The sequence below is a fragment of the Schistocerca cancellata genome, chromosome 2 (genome assembly GCF_023864275.1).
Source record: "Schistocerca cancellata isolate TAMUIC-IGC-003103 chromosome 2, iqSchCanc2.1, whole genome shotgun sequence".
In the NCBI taxonomy this organism is placed as follows: domain Eukaryota; kingdom Metazoa; phylum Arthropoda; class Insecta; order Orthoptera; family Acrididae; genus Schistocerca; species Schistocerca cancellata.
Window position 1 is genome coordinate 742008082 of NC_064627.1, and position 15172 is coordinate 742023253.

The 15172-nt window shown below is 39.1% G+C and overlaps 1 protein-coding gene across 1 annotated transcript in view; it reads left to right on the plus strand.

Annotated features, from left to right (window-relative positions):
* The window catches only part of LOC126162547 (serine/threonine-protein kinase ATR), a 368495-nt gene that overhangs the window by 230072 nt on the left and 123251 nt on the right, over positions 1 to 15172 (plus strand). The window contains exons 24-25 of the mRNA XM_049919128.1: positions 6027 to 6187; positions 10998 to 11291. Coding sequence (XP_049775085.1) covers positions 6027 to 6187; positions 10998 to 11291 — 455 coding nt within the window. The remainder of the gene's footprint in view (positions 1 to 6026; positions 6188 to 10997; positions 11292 to 15172) is intronic.

The window sequence follows — 15172 nt, forward strand, 5'->3', positions numbered from 1 at the left end:
ACTGTATCACAAGAATCGAAGGAACAAACATCCACTTTAAAATAAGTTCCTGGTGATATCATGGGACCTATTGGTGTTCCAAGTTTTGGAGGGAATAAATATTTAAAAGAGTGTCATGGATGATGCAGCCTGATACATATTTGTGCATTTCTTAAAAAATAAGCATGACTCGTTTGAAGAATTCAAGAAATGGAAGATTCAAACAGAAAAACAAATCAGAATTGAAGAGAATTTGCACAGACTGTGGCCTAGCATTCTATTAGCGAAAATTGTTGCAGTTCTGTGAATCTGAAGGAATTTGGCACAAAGTAACAATGACATACAGATCACAGCAAAATGATATAGCTGAATGCCTCAACACAACGTTGAGAGACATCATAAGGTCTCAGTTCCTAGGGAGTAATTTACTCAGGAGGAACACTTCCTTATGACCCCTACACAAAAGCCTTATCCATATGTGATTAAAATATTTACTGGCAGGTCAAAACTTATTGGTCAATCAAATCTGTATAGCATCATCTTTTGCTCTGATAATCAGTCAGAACAATCATGTCTCGTACCTTAGATCATGTCACTGTTTAGAGATTAGGCAGTAGCCATCATGCTAGCTCCCCAGTTCATCATGCAGTTTGGGCTGAACAAGATCCTGGCCCTATCTGATTTGGTAAGTGTGCTATCGCATCTGACACACTTGCAGTATGGAGTTGCAGAAACATTCATCTTACGAACATATTGTAGAAGGTTTTTGAGCTGCAACAGTTGGATCTTTACCAACTTTCCCTGTGTTACAATGTTTCAAAACATCCTATAAAACGAGTAAGTAAATCCCTTTGCAAAGGTCATAGCTCACAGTGGACACTTATCCCTGATTTTAATGAATCCATGCTCTGCATGTATTAACAAGAATTTGTTGTAATTACCAGATGTTCTGCTAAATTAAATGAGTTACGGCTGGATAATATGTACACCGAATGCCAATAATATTAAATAAACGAAAACAATCCAATTGTTGTCTTTGAATACAAATGGCTTATGTTTGACGATCAGGGCCTGTAATCATTGTTCCTGATGACAGTGAGGTTTTAGAATGTTTTGCTTTTTTCAAAATAAAAACAGAAGTCTTATCTTTTTGTCATCAGTTAAAAGTCGGCAGAACAGGGTGTCGGATTAATTAATGAACTTGAATCTAGGAGAACTAAGGGTTGTTTTATTTGAGAACAGGAAAGACTAGGCTTGCGGATAGGAAACAAAGTGATTCAAGATAAAAATTCCGAACAACCCTTTTTGTTTTATAAAATCTGCAGATCATTCTCTATTAATATTTTCTTTTCTTGTCCAGGTGGAGAAACGTCTGCTTTAAAGCTTGAAATCCATTCACTGTTTTGCATATGACAGCAGTACTACCATTATTTTTCGAGCACATAAATTGGAATTTTCTGTTTTTATGTTGAGTAAACTTTAATTTATAATTTCATTATTATAAGTGTTGACTTATTACAATTTATAAACTCTTACCATCCGCAGCTTGTGGTCTCGCGGTAGTGTTCTTGCTTCCTGAGCACGGGGTCCTGGGTACGATTCCCGGTGGGGTCAGGGATTTTCACCTGCCTCGAGATGACTGGTGTTGTTGTGTCGTCTTCATCATGGTCTTCATATGGTCGGAAGAAGGCAATGGCAAACCACCTCCATTAGGACCTTGCCTAGTACGGCGGTGCAGGTCTCCCTCATCGTTCTCCTACGCTCTATCAAGGTGTATGGGACTACATCATCATCATCATCATCATCATCATCATCAAACTCTTACCCTCAGTGCAACAATAATTAAAATGTTGAATGGTTTATTTCAAAGTGTTCAGTGTTGAGAGGATGTTACTGTGAATGTAATGAAGCAGGAATGAACATACCTCATTTGGAGAGTTACTGCCAGTGTTTTCATAATATGAATAGAAAATGCCTTATTATCTTTAAGCTTATGAATATTAAATTTTCAACCACAATTGCCTATCATAAAAAATTCCTTCCACTGATGTATGGAGCAAAGGAATGGTCTGAATAAAACTGAACCATATTCGTAGTACTTAATCTCATTCTTTACATTTTTCCTGCAGTTATTGCATTTAGAATAAAATTTCTTACCACGATGTTAATGAGCCATAAGTTGTCAAACTGTTGCTCTCTTGGCAGATTCACATAAATTTGAATTTTTTGTTTTAACCCTTGAACCTCTGACTACTCACAAATACTGCACAGACCCACTTTAGGGTCTTTTGCAACAAAGAGGTCGTACATTATTTTTACATTGAGGTGAGCATCCAGATAACTTACATTATTGTCCTGGTAATATGTAGCTTTAGTTGGGAAATACTGAATGGGTTCCTGATCAGATGTAATTTTCCTACTAGTTAGTATTCAATTTGTCATTCAACCCTCTTCCCTCTTTCGGAGATTCTTCCTGAAGAGGTAATTACACAATAGATGGACTTGCTATATCCATACACTGTACAGACTAGCAATGTTTTCTTACACAGTTCTGCCTCTGCATCATCACTCTTAATGATATGATATTTATTAGACTCTTTATTTATGATTGCTCACTTTGACCTTGATGGTCTTTGTTGGTGAACAGTTTCATTGTTTTAATTGCATGTTTGAAATATTCTTCCTGTAACCTTTGAAAATGCATTCTTTTGCATCTGAAATGATCAAATCATACACCTTAATATTGCCTTAAGCTATTTTAGTATTACAAAAGACAGCTGTAACCACTCATGAAATGTGTTCAAAGTCTGGATACAGTCCTATGTTCATATTCAGTTTGCTACTTATCCACGTGATTCTCCTGTTTTACGACTCGATACTGTTTTTCCAGCACAGTTGACATGTTGCTTACCCTTCACTTTGCTGTTCTTGAATACATTCTTATGGCAATCACTTCCATTACACATACATTTACCACTAATCAAACATTGTTATTACTGTGAATTTCCTGCTACATCCACTTTGTCTGCCATTTTCTCGTAACTCACCTTATTGGCTGCTGTATGCACACCCTTTAGTTAATTTAGCACAGGAAGGAGACAGATCGCTGACTTACCCATTCATGAAATGACCAAGTTGTCTGCAGTAGTCTGTTCAGGTTTGAAAGTAACAGATACATGTCATTCCTGCACAGAAATGTGCCTACAAGGACACAGAAAGCTATGACACTCTTAACTCATCTTCATTATTTCCCTGACTTTCATTTTCTGCAGTGATCGATTCAGTTTTGGTATTGTTGCTGAAATATTTTTAGATAGATTCTGTATGTTTGACTTTATGTCTCTTTGCCCTTTTGCTTTGGTGCTAACTTTGGTGTACTATAGTACATGTTTCATTCTTATACAGCACATGGTAAAACAAGTGTTTTGTTACTTGTGTTCATCTGTGATACTGCAAACAGTATAATATTGGTTTGGACCAGTGGATAATTCTGAACTTGGACGGTAGCAAAGGGACGGAAAATTCATGTACACTAATAAGTTGGTTTCTCCATGTAAGTCTGTTTGCATGAAGCCTGAAGTACTACCCAAAATTTCTGAGATTTTCCCTGTATAAATCAGAAAACTTACTTAACACCTTGATTTCCAGTCACCCAAAAGCTTACAGCAATTTATCTATTGTTGGAAGTGATGCTGAAAGTGTGCTGGCTGAATCATATTCAAAATTATTAGCAATTCTACTTGAATCTCTTCTGTAGAGTCAAAACAGCACACTAACAGCACACTTTCAACTTCAGTTTCATTTTCAAGACTAGGAAGAAATTGCAAGGGTCTAGATCAGATTATTGGTGTGTGTGTGTTGTGTGTGTGTGTGTGTGTGTGTGTGTGTGTGTGTGTGCGTGTGCGTGTGTGCGCGAGAGAGAGAGAGAGAGAGAGAGACTGGTAGAGCAGTCAGTGAGTTGCAAAGAACATCTATTGGGAAAGGAAGGTTGTAATGTACACAGTTTAATTTTTGCAAAACATTTACTTATTGCTGATCGTTCTCCAAGGAGTTTAGAAGATGCCGTAATTCTGTGCAAAGAGATAAAAGGGGGAGTTAGATTTATGGCAAGTACTTGCGTATTGAGATGCAAACCAACAATCCAGCAACATCCAGTCTTGGATGCTACTGACTTTTTTTCCATCTTAATTCATTTTACACTTCAAGGGAATGATCATAGAACATGCACCTTTGTTTGCATTAGCCAGAATCGACCCAGGGCCATCTACTTGGCAGATGAGCACTCTACCACACTACCTTTTGAAAAATCCACTTTCATTCACAGTACTAAAGACACTTGGAAAACTTCAAAGACAATTTTCTTGAGGAGATTTGAGGGTTGTGTATAATAGCATTTTGAGATTGATATTTAAGTTCTGAACTTGATGTACCATATAAAAAATTACAAATATGCGATTGCCATGTTGTTTCCTTGTAAGAATGTCTTTCAAACAAAAAGTTAGTAATAACTGCTTTCTTTGAGAAATAGAGACATATGGTACTTTGGCAAATATGCGTTGTGCAAGTGATGGCCCACAGCTTGTAAGTATTTTATATTAAATGATGATGGTCATTTTGATCAGAATTGGTAACAAATAATGGTTTGTTTTATCATCAGATCTTGATGTAATATAAAACTGATACTCTGTAAATACTTTTTTTTTTTAGGAGATAAACAGTATTGGCTACAAGAGAGGCTTCATTGTTGTATATTTTGCATGTAGTGCATTTCACCTTGTTTAAGGCACCTTCAGATCGGCTATCACAACAGGTTTTAAACACAAAGGCTGCCATAGATGCAAATGCCTTAGCAGCATACGCCATTGTCAATATGTTAATGGTGCCCTGATATAAAACAGCATCGAGTACATGAGGAGTCGCACTTAAAATACATAAAAGACATCAATAGGTAGTTGACCTTGTCAATTGTTAAGAGACTTTACACCCTGTTCTTGTAGACTATATAGCATAGTCCAGAAGACACCAAAAATGGGATCAGGCCTACAGAAATGCGTCACAAAATGTAAACATGTAAGACATGCCATTGTATATGTTCTTGTTCTGGCCTTGCAAATAATGTTGTCTTTTGGGATGGGCTGTATATTCTACAAGGGCATTGCATGAAGTTTATCACATCTCGACAAGGTCAGTTGCCTGTTGAGGTCTTTTATATATTTTAAATGTAAGACATTTGTATGGATGGCAGTCTATGTGTTTAATTCCTGTTGTACCAGCCTATCTGAAGATGCCTTAAATGAGATGAAACATGTTACTGGCAGACTATAAAATAATAAATCCTGTTTTGCAGTCAAGAGTGTTTATCTCTTCTAAACACGTATCACTTGTTTCTGTATCATTCTGCCATGAATAGGAAAAGTTATATATGTAATTAAAGCTATGGACTTGAGATGAATATATCAGTAACTTGAATGCCAGTGCCAACTTTATATTTGAGTGAGTGTTAATGTAGCAGTGAAGACACAATATATGAGTGAGAATGATTGTGTATTGGTTAAGACACAAGAATCCATCAGAAGTGAGACTACATTTTACATGAGGGGAGCACATATTAAATGTGTAAATGGCTATAGGAAATGAAAGTTATCTAAGGTAAATTGTAGTTATTTGTGTGCAACAGTGCTGTATACATAGGTAATGTTAATGGAACAAAAATAGATTGAGAATTATATGTAACGGAATCATTGTTGTCTGTGAATGTGAATTTTGATAACTTTTTTAGGCAGAAACTCAGCAGTTAATTCACAAATAATACCCATTAAAAGAATTATTTACTAAATTTCAAGACTATTTTGACAAGGACTATGAAAATATTTTACCATGTCAAAAGAAAAGAATAATGGCATATAGATAATCACTTTTGTTGTACTTTAGTTCAGTAAGATAAGGTGGATGATTCACCTCTAGGCCACACCTAAAAATTTAACTTTTGTGTATGGATATAAAACAATGATTTTGAAATTACTGGTTATTGTTTCTTTGTCTTACAGGTCAAAGTATGGGAGAAACCTTCACACTTGGTTGTACTGCTGGGCCTTCAAAATGATTAGCTTTGTGACAGAGAGGAAATGTAGAAAGATTTTTGATGCTTGTGCACTGATTGTGAAGAGAGACTTGACAACTGCACTTTACTTGCTCCCTTACATTTTGCGTAAGTTCTTAAATAATGGTATTAATTATTTTTTGTAATTTAGTTAGCACTAAAAATAGTTCTTAGAATATTGCAACTGTAAAAACTGATGAACACACAAAATATTTTCCACTGATTTTACTTTTTCTGCATTGATTATATATGAGGTGTGATCAAAAAGAGACAGGAATTTTTGTTTTTCTTAAAGAATCTGTATTTATTCAACCATGTCAACTTTGTCCCCTTCAAACTCATTTTCCGCAGATAATATACACTGTGGCTGTGCTTTTTCCAATCTTCTGGAACTCACGTTTCGTTATTGTCTTTAGCTCCTTCAGCATTCTGTTTTTATCTCATCAGTGGTGGCAAAACATCATCCTTTCATGGTTCTCTTCAGCCTCAGGGGTAGAAAGAAGTCATTGGGAACATGTCCAGCAATTACAGAGGCTGAGATAACATAATGGTTTTGTTTTTTGCCAAAAAATCACAATCAATCATTTAGGTGTGAGTGGGAGCGTTATCATGACACAGTTTCTACAAGCTGCTTTGCCACTGGTTGTTTTTCTTTGTTTTACTTAGTGCAAACTCCATAACTTCTGGATATTATTCTGTTCTGACCGTACAACCACAAGGCGGGCATTCATGATGCACTGTTCTATTGTAATCGAAGAAAATAGTGAGAACCTTCACATGTGATCGAACTTGTCAAATTTTTTCTGGTCTTGTCTTTTCAGGCAGTTTTCATTGAGATGATTGGGCCTTGATTTCGACATTATATACGTATACCCATGTTTTGTCACCTGTTATAACCCTCTTTAGAAGTTATGGAACATTGTCGACTTCATTCAAGAATTCATGAGCGGTGACTGTGCGACACCATTTTTGGTCTAAATTCAGCAATTCAGAACAAACTTCGCTTTCATGCCCAAAAATCTGAAAAAATTGCTAGCATGAGCTAAAGGATAAGCTGAGATCATCAACAACCTCTCTGATCATGATTCAGCAATTTTCCAGAATTATTTTCTTTACTTCTTCCACAATGTTGCCAGTAATTGATGTGCTACAGTGTCCAGCATGGTCTTCATCTTCAGTACCTCCTCAGTCTTCTTTGAAATATTTACACCACTAATAAACTCTTGTCCTACTCATAGTAGATTTATCAAAAGCCACAAACAAAATTTCAAATGCTATGTTGCACGTTATTCCATTTTTCAAGCAAAATTTAATGTTAATTCTTTGATCCATCTTTCTCGAAAGTAAAAATTCACTGAGTGCTTTAAAACACAAATAACATTTTCGACTGTCAGCCATAAACTAAATATTCAAAACAGCTGAAAATGCAAATATGTATCAGGAACATGTGCACCAACACGATAAAATTTTTTTTGATAGTCGGATGTATAAATATTGTGAAAGTAAAGAAAGAATTTCCGTTACCTTTTGATCTTGTGTGTGTTGGAAATGTTTAGTGTAAAATTTTGTTCTACTCTTTCTAAACAAGTTATGACTGGCAGCAGCAAATGTTTCTCGCATTAAAATTGGAACTATCGTTGTCTGCTTTATGTGGTAAACTATATTTGAAGACAGATAGCTGGAATGAACTCAGCACATTGTAGCTGTGATCAAGCAAGGTGGCACAGATATTAAGACACTGGACTCACATATGGGAAGGCATCTCAAATCTTCGTCATGCCAACCATGTTTAGGTTTGCCATGATACCTCCCTAAATTGCTTAAAGTAAATACTGGGATGTTTCCTCTGAATAGGCCTTTGTATAAGCCTTAGCCAATTTCCTTCCCTGTCCTTTCACAAGCCAATCTCATTTCTGTCTGTAACAATCCTGATGAAGGAGTTTTAAGCCCTCATCTTTCTTCCTTCCTTTCTGCATTCAGTCATTCATTCCTCCTTTTCTTCCTTCCATGTAGCTGTGAGAGTATATTACAGAAATGGTGACTGTGTTTCAACACCGTGAAAATAAAACCATTATTGTTTCATCATTGGGTTTCACAACTCTTATTTGTTGTAACATCCATTAAGGAAACAAGTGAAAAAGAAAGAAAGAAAGAAAGAATAGGAAGCCTGTTAAAGGATAAACCAACATATACTCCAAGAAGTGTTCATATATAGGAAAGAAGTACAAAATGTTACATCATTTGAGCCCAAGTGTTCTGTTGGGTGATTTTATACAACACCATGTATCTCAATTCAGAATGTGCACAGAATCTTCTGGTATGGTTTAAGAATACCATAAAAAGGTTGTTCAGCACAGTGATTAATTTAAACTGAATGTAAATGGTGACTAATCTGTGTGTGGAAGTTCTGACTAAAATAACATGTACTGAAGCATTTTTACATTTAATATGGATGAATGATGATGATCATTTTCACTTTAGTGCTTGAATTAATAAACAAAACAGTCTTAGCTGGTCTAAGAGAAATCTATGTGAACAATACCCAAAGAAGTGTGGTGTGGTTGCGATGTGTACATTTCGAACAATGTCTACTTTCTTTTCTGAAGATAAGTGTGTGTCAGTAACCTCAGTGGCATTTCAGTAATATGCTGACATGCTGGAGACATCCCTTAATCTTGAACTAGCATGCTTCCTTGTCAAATTGGGAATTTTAATTTCAGTAAGGTGGCATTACAGCACACACAAATTTTTGTGTTAACCAACTTTCCAAACTACACTCCTGGAAATTGAAATAAGAACACCGTGAATTCATTGTCCCAGGAAGGGGAAACTTTATTGACACATTCCTGGGGTCAGATACATCACATGATCACACTGACAGAACCACAGGCACATAGACACAGGCAACAGAGCATGCACAATGTCGGCACTAGTACAGTGTATATCCACCTTTCTCAGCAATGCAGGCTGCTATTCTCCCATGGAGACGATCGTAGAGATGCTGGATGTAGTCCTGTGGAACGGCTTGCCATGCCATTTCCACCTGGCGCCTCAGTTGGACCAGCGTTCGTGCTGGACGTGCAGACCGCGTGAGACGACGCTTCATCCAGTCCCAAACATGCTCAATGGGGGACAGATCCGGAGATCTTGCTGGCCAGGGTAGTTGACTTACACCTTCTAGAGCACGTTGGGTGGCACGGGATACATGCGGACGTGCATTGTCCTGTTGGAACAGCAAGTTCCCTTGCCGGTCTAGGAATGGTAGAACGATGGGTTCGATGACGGTTTGGATGTACCGTGCACTATTCAGTGTTCCCTCGACGATCACCAGTGGTGTACGGCCAGTGTAGGAGATCGCTCCCCACACCATGATGCCGGGTGTTGGCCCTGTGTGCCTCGGTCGTATGCAGTCCTGATTGTGGCGCTCACCTGCACGGCGCCAAACACGCATACGACCATCATTGGCACCAAGGCAGAAGTGACTCTCATCGCTGAAGACGACACGTCTCCATTCGTCCCTCCATTCACGCCTGTCGCGACACCACTGGAGGCGGGCTGCACGATGTTGGGGCGTGAGCGGAAGATGGCCTAACGGTGTGCGGGACCGTAGCCCAGCTTCATGGAGACGGTTGCGTATGGTCCTCGCCGATACCCCAGGAGCAACAGTGTCCCTAATTTGCTGGGAAGTGGCGGTGCGATCCCCTACGGCACTGCGTAGGATCCTATGGTCTTGGCGTGCATCCGTGCGTCGCTGCGGTCCGGTCCCAGGTCGACGGGCACGTCCACCTTCCGCCGACCACTGGCGACAACATCATTGTACTGTGGAGACCTCACGCCCCACGTGTTGAGCAATTCGGCGGTACGTCCACCCGGCCTCCCGCATGCCCACTATACGCCCTCACTCAAAGTCCATCAACTGCGCATACGGTTCACGTCCACGCTGTCGCGGCATGCTACCAGTGTTAAAGACTGCGATGGAGCTCCGTATGCCACGGCAAACTGGCTGACACTGACGGCGGTGGTGCACAAATGCTGCGCAGCTAGCGCCATTCGACGGCCAACACCGCGGTTCCTGGTGTGTCCGCTGTGCCGTGCGTGTGATCATTGCTTGTACAGCCCTCTCGCAGTGTCTGGAGCAAGTATGGTGGGTCTGACACACCGGTGTCACTGTGTTCTTTTTTCCATTTCCAGGAGTGTATGTGCCATTTTTGTAGAACTGGTGACATTTCATGAATTCCCTTGTTGCCTATTTCTAAATTTATTATTACTTCCTCTCAAGTCATCCTAAACAGAAAGTGAATGCAAACTGCTCACATAGCATTGGGCACCTAGACTGGCGACATTTCATGAATTCCTGCATTGCTAGTTTCTAAATTTGTGATAATTTCCTCTCAAGTCATCTTAAACAGAAAGTGAATGCAAACTGCTCACATAGAACTGTGCGCCTGAAAAAGCATCTACTCTATAAACAATGACACTTCTTTTGAATTGTTGAAAAGTGCTATGGACCATATCTATCAAATATTTGATGATTGCCCAATTCTGAATGATGGTCTGCTCATACAGTGTTTTTCAAAATATTGAGCAAAACATCATGATGATTGTACATATTTTACAGATGGCAATTTGTAATAATGATGATAATGTTTGTTTGAGATAAAATGTTAAATTCATGCATAATGCCCATTTTTATTCAACACTCTGTATATTAAGTTGTGAAAAATCGTGTTTAGAGCTCAGTGATTTGTTGTGTGTTTTTAATTGTAACAACATTTGTTTATACATCAGCCTTAATTTCATCCCATCGGACTCTACATTTTTGTTGATGTAGAATAATCACAGAACTGTTAGTGCATGCTAAATTGCCTACTTAATTTTGTTTTATTATTTCTCATTGTACATACTTCTTTTTTTACAGTGCATGCTCTTATTGCATGTAACACTGTGCAGCGTGAAACAATCCTATATGAAGTGCGAACACTAGTTCAGAACACTCTACCACAAACTATGTCAGATGAAGTGGAACACAGAACTATCTTGCTGCATCCTCGTCGACGTCCGGGAATGCACAATCAAGGACCTCGCGAACAAGAGCACATACGTGCCTGCCGTGTTATGTATTCATTGCTAGATTTTTTAGCTCATTGGCTTCGTGAATGGAAAGCTGCCCATAGTGCCAATTCTGATGATCATGCGTACCAGAAAGTTTCAAGTAAGAAAAACAATTTACAGGAATAAATTCTAGGTTTCATTACTTTTCCTTTTGTATAACTAGAATATCACAAATATTTGACTATTTGCAACTAGTTTAGTTTATCATACTGATAACTGATTTTAGCTCATTTATTACAGAGATCCATGAAAGTTACCATGGTAAGGCTTACATTACCAGTGTTGTATCTGTTTTATTTCTACTGAGTTGTCTGAGAAATTGTTTGACTAATGGTCAGTGTACCAACACATTATTTCTAAAACATTTTTGTTCTCCAATTTGTCTCTCTGATAATTTGTACATTTCTCACATCAGTGACCAGTTGCCGCCATTTTTCTTTGAGAGGTTTCTGCACAGGTGGCACAGTAAGAAGACATTGGACTTATTTGGGAGGAGGATGGTAGAGATCCTCATCCAGCCTTCTAGATTTAGTTTTTCTCCAGTTTCCATAAATTGCTTGAGGAAAATGCTATCATGGTTTCCTTGAAAATGTCACCACAAATTTCCTCTCCCACTCTGCCCACTCACCTCTTCTCCACTCCATCCCTCCCAGAAGTGGCGATCAGGGAGGACGAGTTTCAGAAGGAGACAGAGGAAGTTAAATTCAGGGAATAAAATCACTGCAGCATCACAAAACTTTAACCCTGTTATATTCCTTACAGATGAAACCAATTGTCCTGATTTAAGTGCTAAGGAGCCAGCATCTGCTTATTGTTTTGACTCCTATTTAGTTTGTGTTGTGTTACAATGAATAAATGTCATGCACAGTATAAAATAGTTTCACACAAAATTTGTTTTACTCTTCGGAAACGATCAGAGCAAGGGAAATTTTCTTTTACTCACATTTTTGGTCTGCTAAGAGTAACTTCGGCTCCTTGCTTATACAAAAGTTTCTATATCTGCAAAATTCACCTCAAACAGTTCTTTGACATGCTGAAAGTGCTAGGAGTCTCCCATTCTTTGGTCTGCTACTCATTCACTACTTTATCGTTTACTTTCATAACAATTTCAACTGAGATAATAGTTGTAAATTTCCTTGTGGAAAGTCATTATGACTAATTCTGTCACGTATATACTCCGCCCCTCACATTTTTAATTGCTGATGATGGATGAGAAGAGATATTCTGTACCCATATGTGAATATCAAATAATTTTAGCATAGCACTATACTCTGTATAACAAAGAATTTGTTGATTGAACTTTTTTTCCGATACTGAAAATATGCCACTTTTAATACTGTTTGAAATAAACAACTGGATACCCGGCCGCTGTGACCGAGCAGTTCTAGGCGCTTAAGTCCAGAACTGCGCTGCTGCTACGGTCGCAGGTTTGAATCCTGCCTTGGCATGGATGTGTGTGATGTCCTCAGGTTAGGTAGGTTTAAGTAGTTCTAAGTCTGGGGGACTGATGACCTCAGATGTTAAGTCCCATAGTGCTTAGAGCCATTTGAAACAGCTGGATAGAATATTTTGAAATCATATATTGAATTTTGAAGAACCCAACCAACTTAGGAGAAAAAGGAGAGGCTGGTCACAATTTTGCTGCCGTTTGTTGTTGAGTTTGAGAATTTCTCCAAACATATTAAAATTTCGTTAAAGTTTTCAAGTCCGTGGCAGTGACTGTTTGGTAGACCAACCTTTCCAAGAAATTCTTTTTGTGTGAATTCATGAACCATTTCCTTAGCAGTAGTAAAATTCCACTTACCAGTAAGTCCATTTGTTTGTGTTCTTTGCTATTTGCACATCAGTTTCCACAGACTAGCTTGTTTGTAGTATACATAACAACAGTGGAGACAAAAGCTTCACATTACCTTCCACTGCTTATGTTCACATTGTTCAACTGTTTGAAGTGATTGAGATTCAAGACAAAAGGTATTGCCAGCAGATGTATTTTAAAATGGATAATAAAGAATGTAGCTAAAAAACTGAAAATGAAAAATGAATCTAAAACTTCAAAATTTGCCTATTAGTAAATTATTGTGATTGAATAATGACCAGTTATATGTGGGTTACCTGTTACATACATAAAGCAGAATGTATGTGTGAAATCTCCTTCCTAACTGCAGGCCCTTCTGTACTGCATTTGAATTCTAATAAATCATTTTGTTTAGTAGAGGAATTCTTATATTGTCAGGGACCCTCTCCATAGTTAGTACATGAGCTTTGAAATCTCCATTTACTTTATATGGAACATAAAATTTTGGGGATACATTGCTAATAAAATAAAAGTTTCAGATTGTTAGCAGTTCGTTAGAACACCCATGTCATTATAAAAATGAAATATAGTTAATCAAAATTATGAGAAACTTGTAAAAAATTAAAGTAACAATATTATGAAAAGGAAAGTAACGGAGATGCTGAGTTGCAGACAGGCACAACAAAAAGACTGTCACAAATAAATCTTTTGGCCATTAAGGCTTTTGTCAACAACAAACAGCATGCACACACGCGCACACACACACACACACACACACACACACACACACACACACACACACACACACACACACACACACACACACAACTGCAGTCTCAGGCAACTGAAACCGCACAGTGAGCAGCAGCACCAGTGCATGATGGGAGTGGGGACTGGGAAGGGATATGGAGGAGGCTGGGGTGGAGAGGGGGGGAGAGAGTATGGTGGGGCTGGCGATCAGTGAAGTGCTGCAGGGTAGATGGAGGGCAGGGGAGAGTTGGGGAGGGGGGGGGGGAGTAGCTCTAAAGGAGAGAAGTAAAGAGACTGGGTAGGATGGTGCAATGACGGCTGTGTAGTGCTGGAATGGGAACATGAAAGGGGGCTGTGTAGGTGAGTACGATGACAAACAAAGGTTGAGGCCAGGAGGGTTACGGGAACATAGGATGTATTCCTGGAAAAGTTCTCATCTGCACAATTCAGAAAAGCTGGTGTTGATGGGAAGGATCCATATGACACAGGCTGTGAAACAGTCATTGAAATGAAGTATGTTGTGTTTGGCGGCGTGTTCAGCAGCAGGGTGGTCCACTTGTTTCTTGGCCACAGTGTGTCGGTGGTCATTCACGCAGACAGACAGCTTGTTGGTTGTCATGCCCACACAGAATGCAGCACAGTGTTGTGCAGCTTAGCTTGTAGATCACATGACTGGTTTCTTAGGTAGCCCTGCCTATGATGGGATAGGTGATATTTGTGACCGGACTGGAGTAGGTGCTGGTGTGATTATGTATTGGACAGATCTTGCATCTGGTTCTATTACAGGGGTATTACCCGTGAGGTATGGGGTTGGGAGCAGGGGTTGTGTTAGAATGAATGAGTAAATTGTGTAGGTTCAGTGGACGGCGGAATACCACTGTAGGAGGGGTGGGAAGGATAGTGAGCAGGACAGTCTCATTTCAGGGCACGATGAGAGGTAGTCGAAACCCTGGCAGGGAATGTAATTCAGTTGCTCCAGTCCTGGGTAGTACTGAGGTAAGAGGGGAATGATCCTCTGTGGGTGGACAGTGGTACTTTGGGAGGTGGTGGGAGGCTGAAAAGATAAGGCATGGAAGATTTGTTTTTATACTAGGTTGGGAGGATTTTTATGGTCTGTGAAGATTTCAGTGAGACACTTGGTATATTTTGAGAGGGACCGCTCGTCACAGCAGATGCGACAACCTCGGTTGACTAGGCTGTATGAAAGGGACTTCTTGGCACGGAATGTGTGGCAGCTGTCAAAGGAGTTTTTGGTGGTGCTTAGTAGGTTTGATAAGGACAGAGGTAGTGATGTAGCCATCTTTGAGATGGAGGTCAACCTCTAGGAAGGTGGCTTGTTTTGGATTGAGTAGGACTAGGTGAAGCAACTGGGGGAGAAGTTGTTAAGGTTCTAGAGGAATGTGGATAGGGTGTCCTCACCCTCAATACAGATCGCA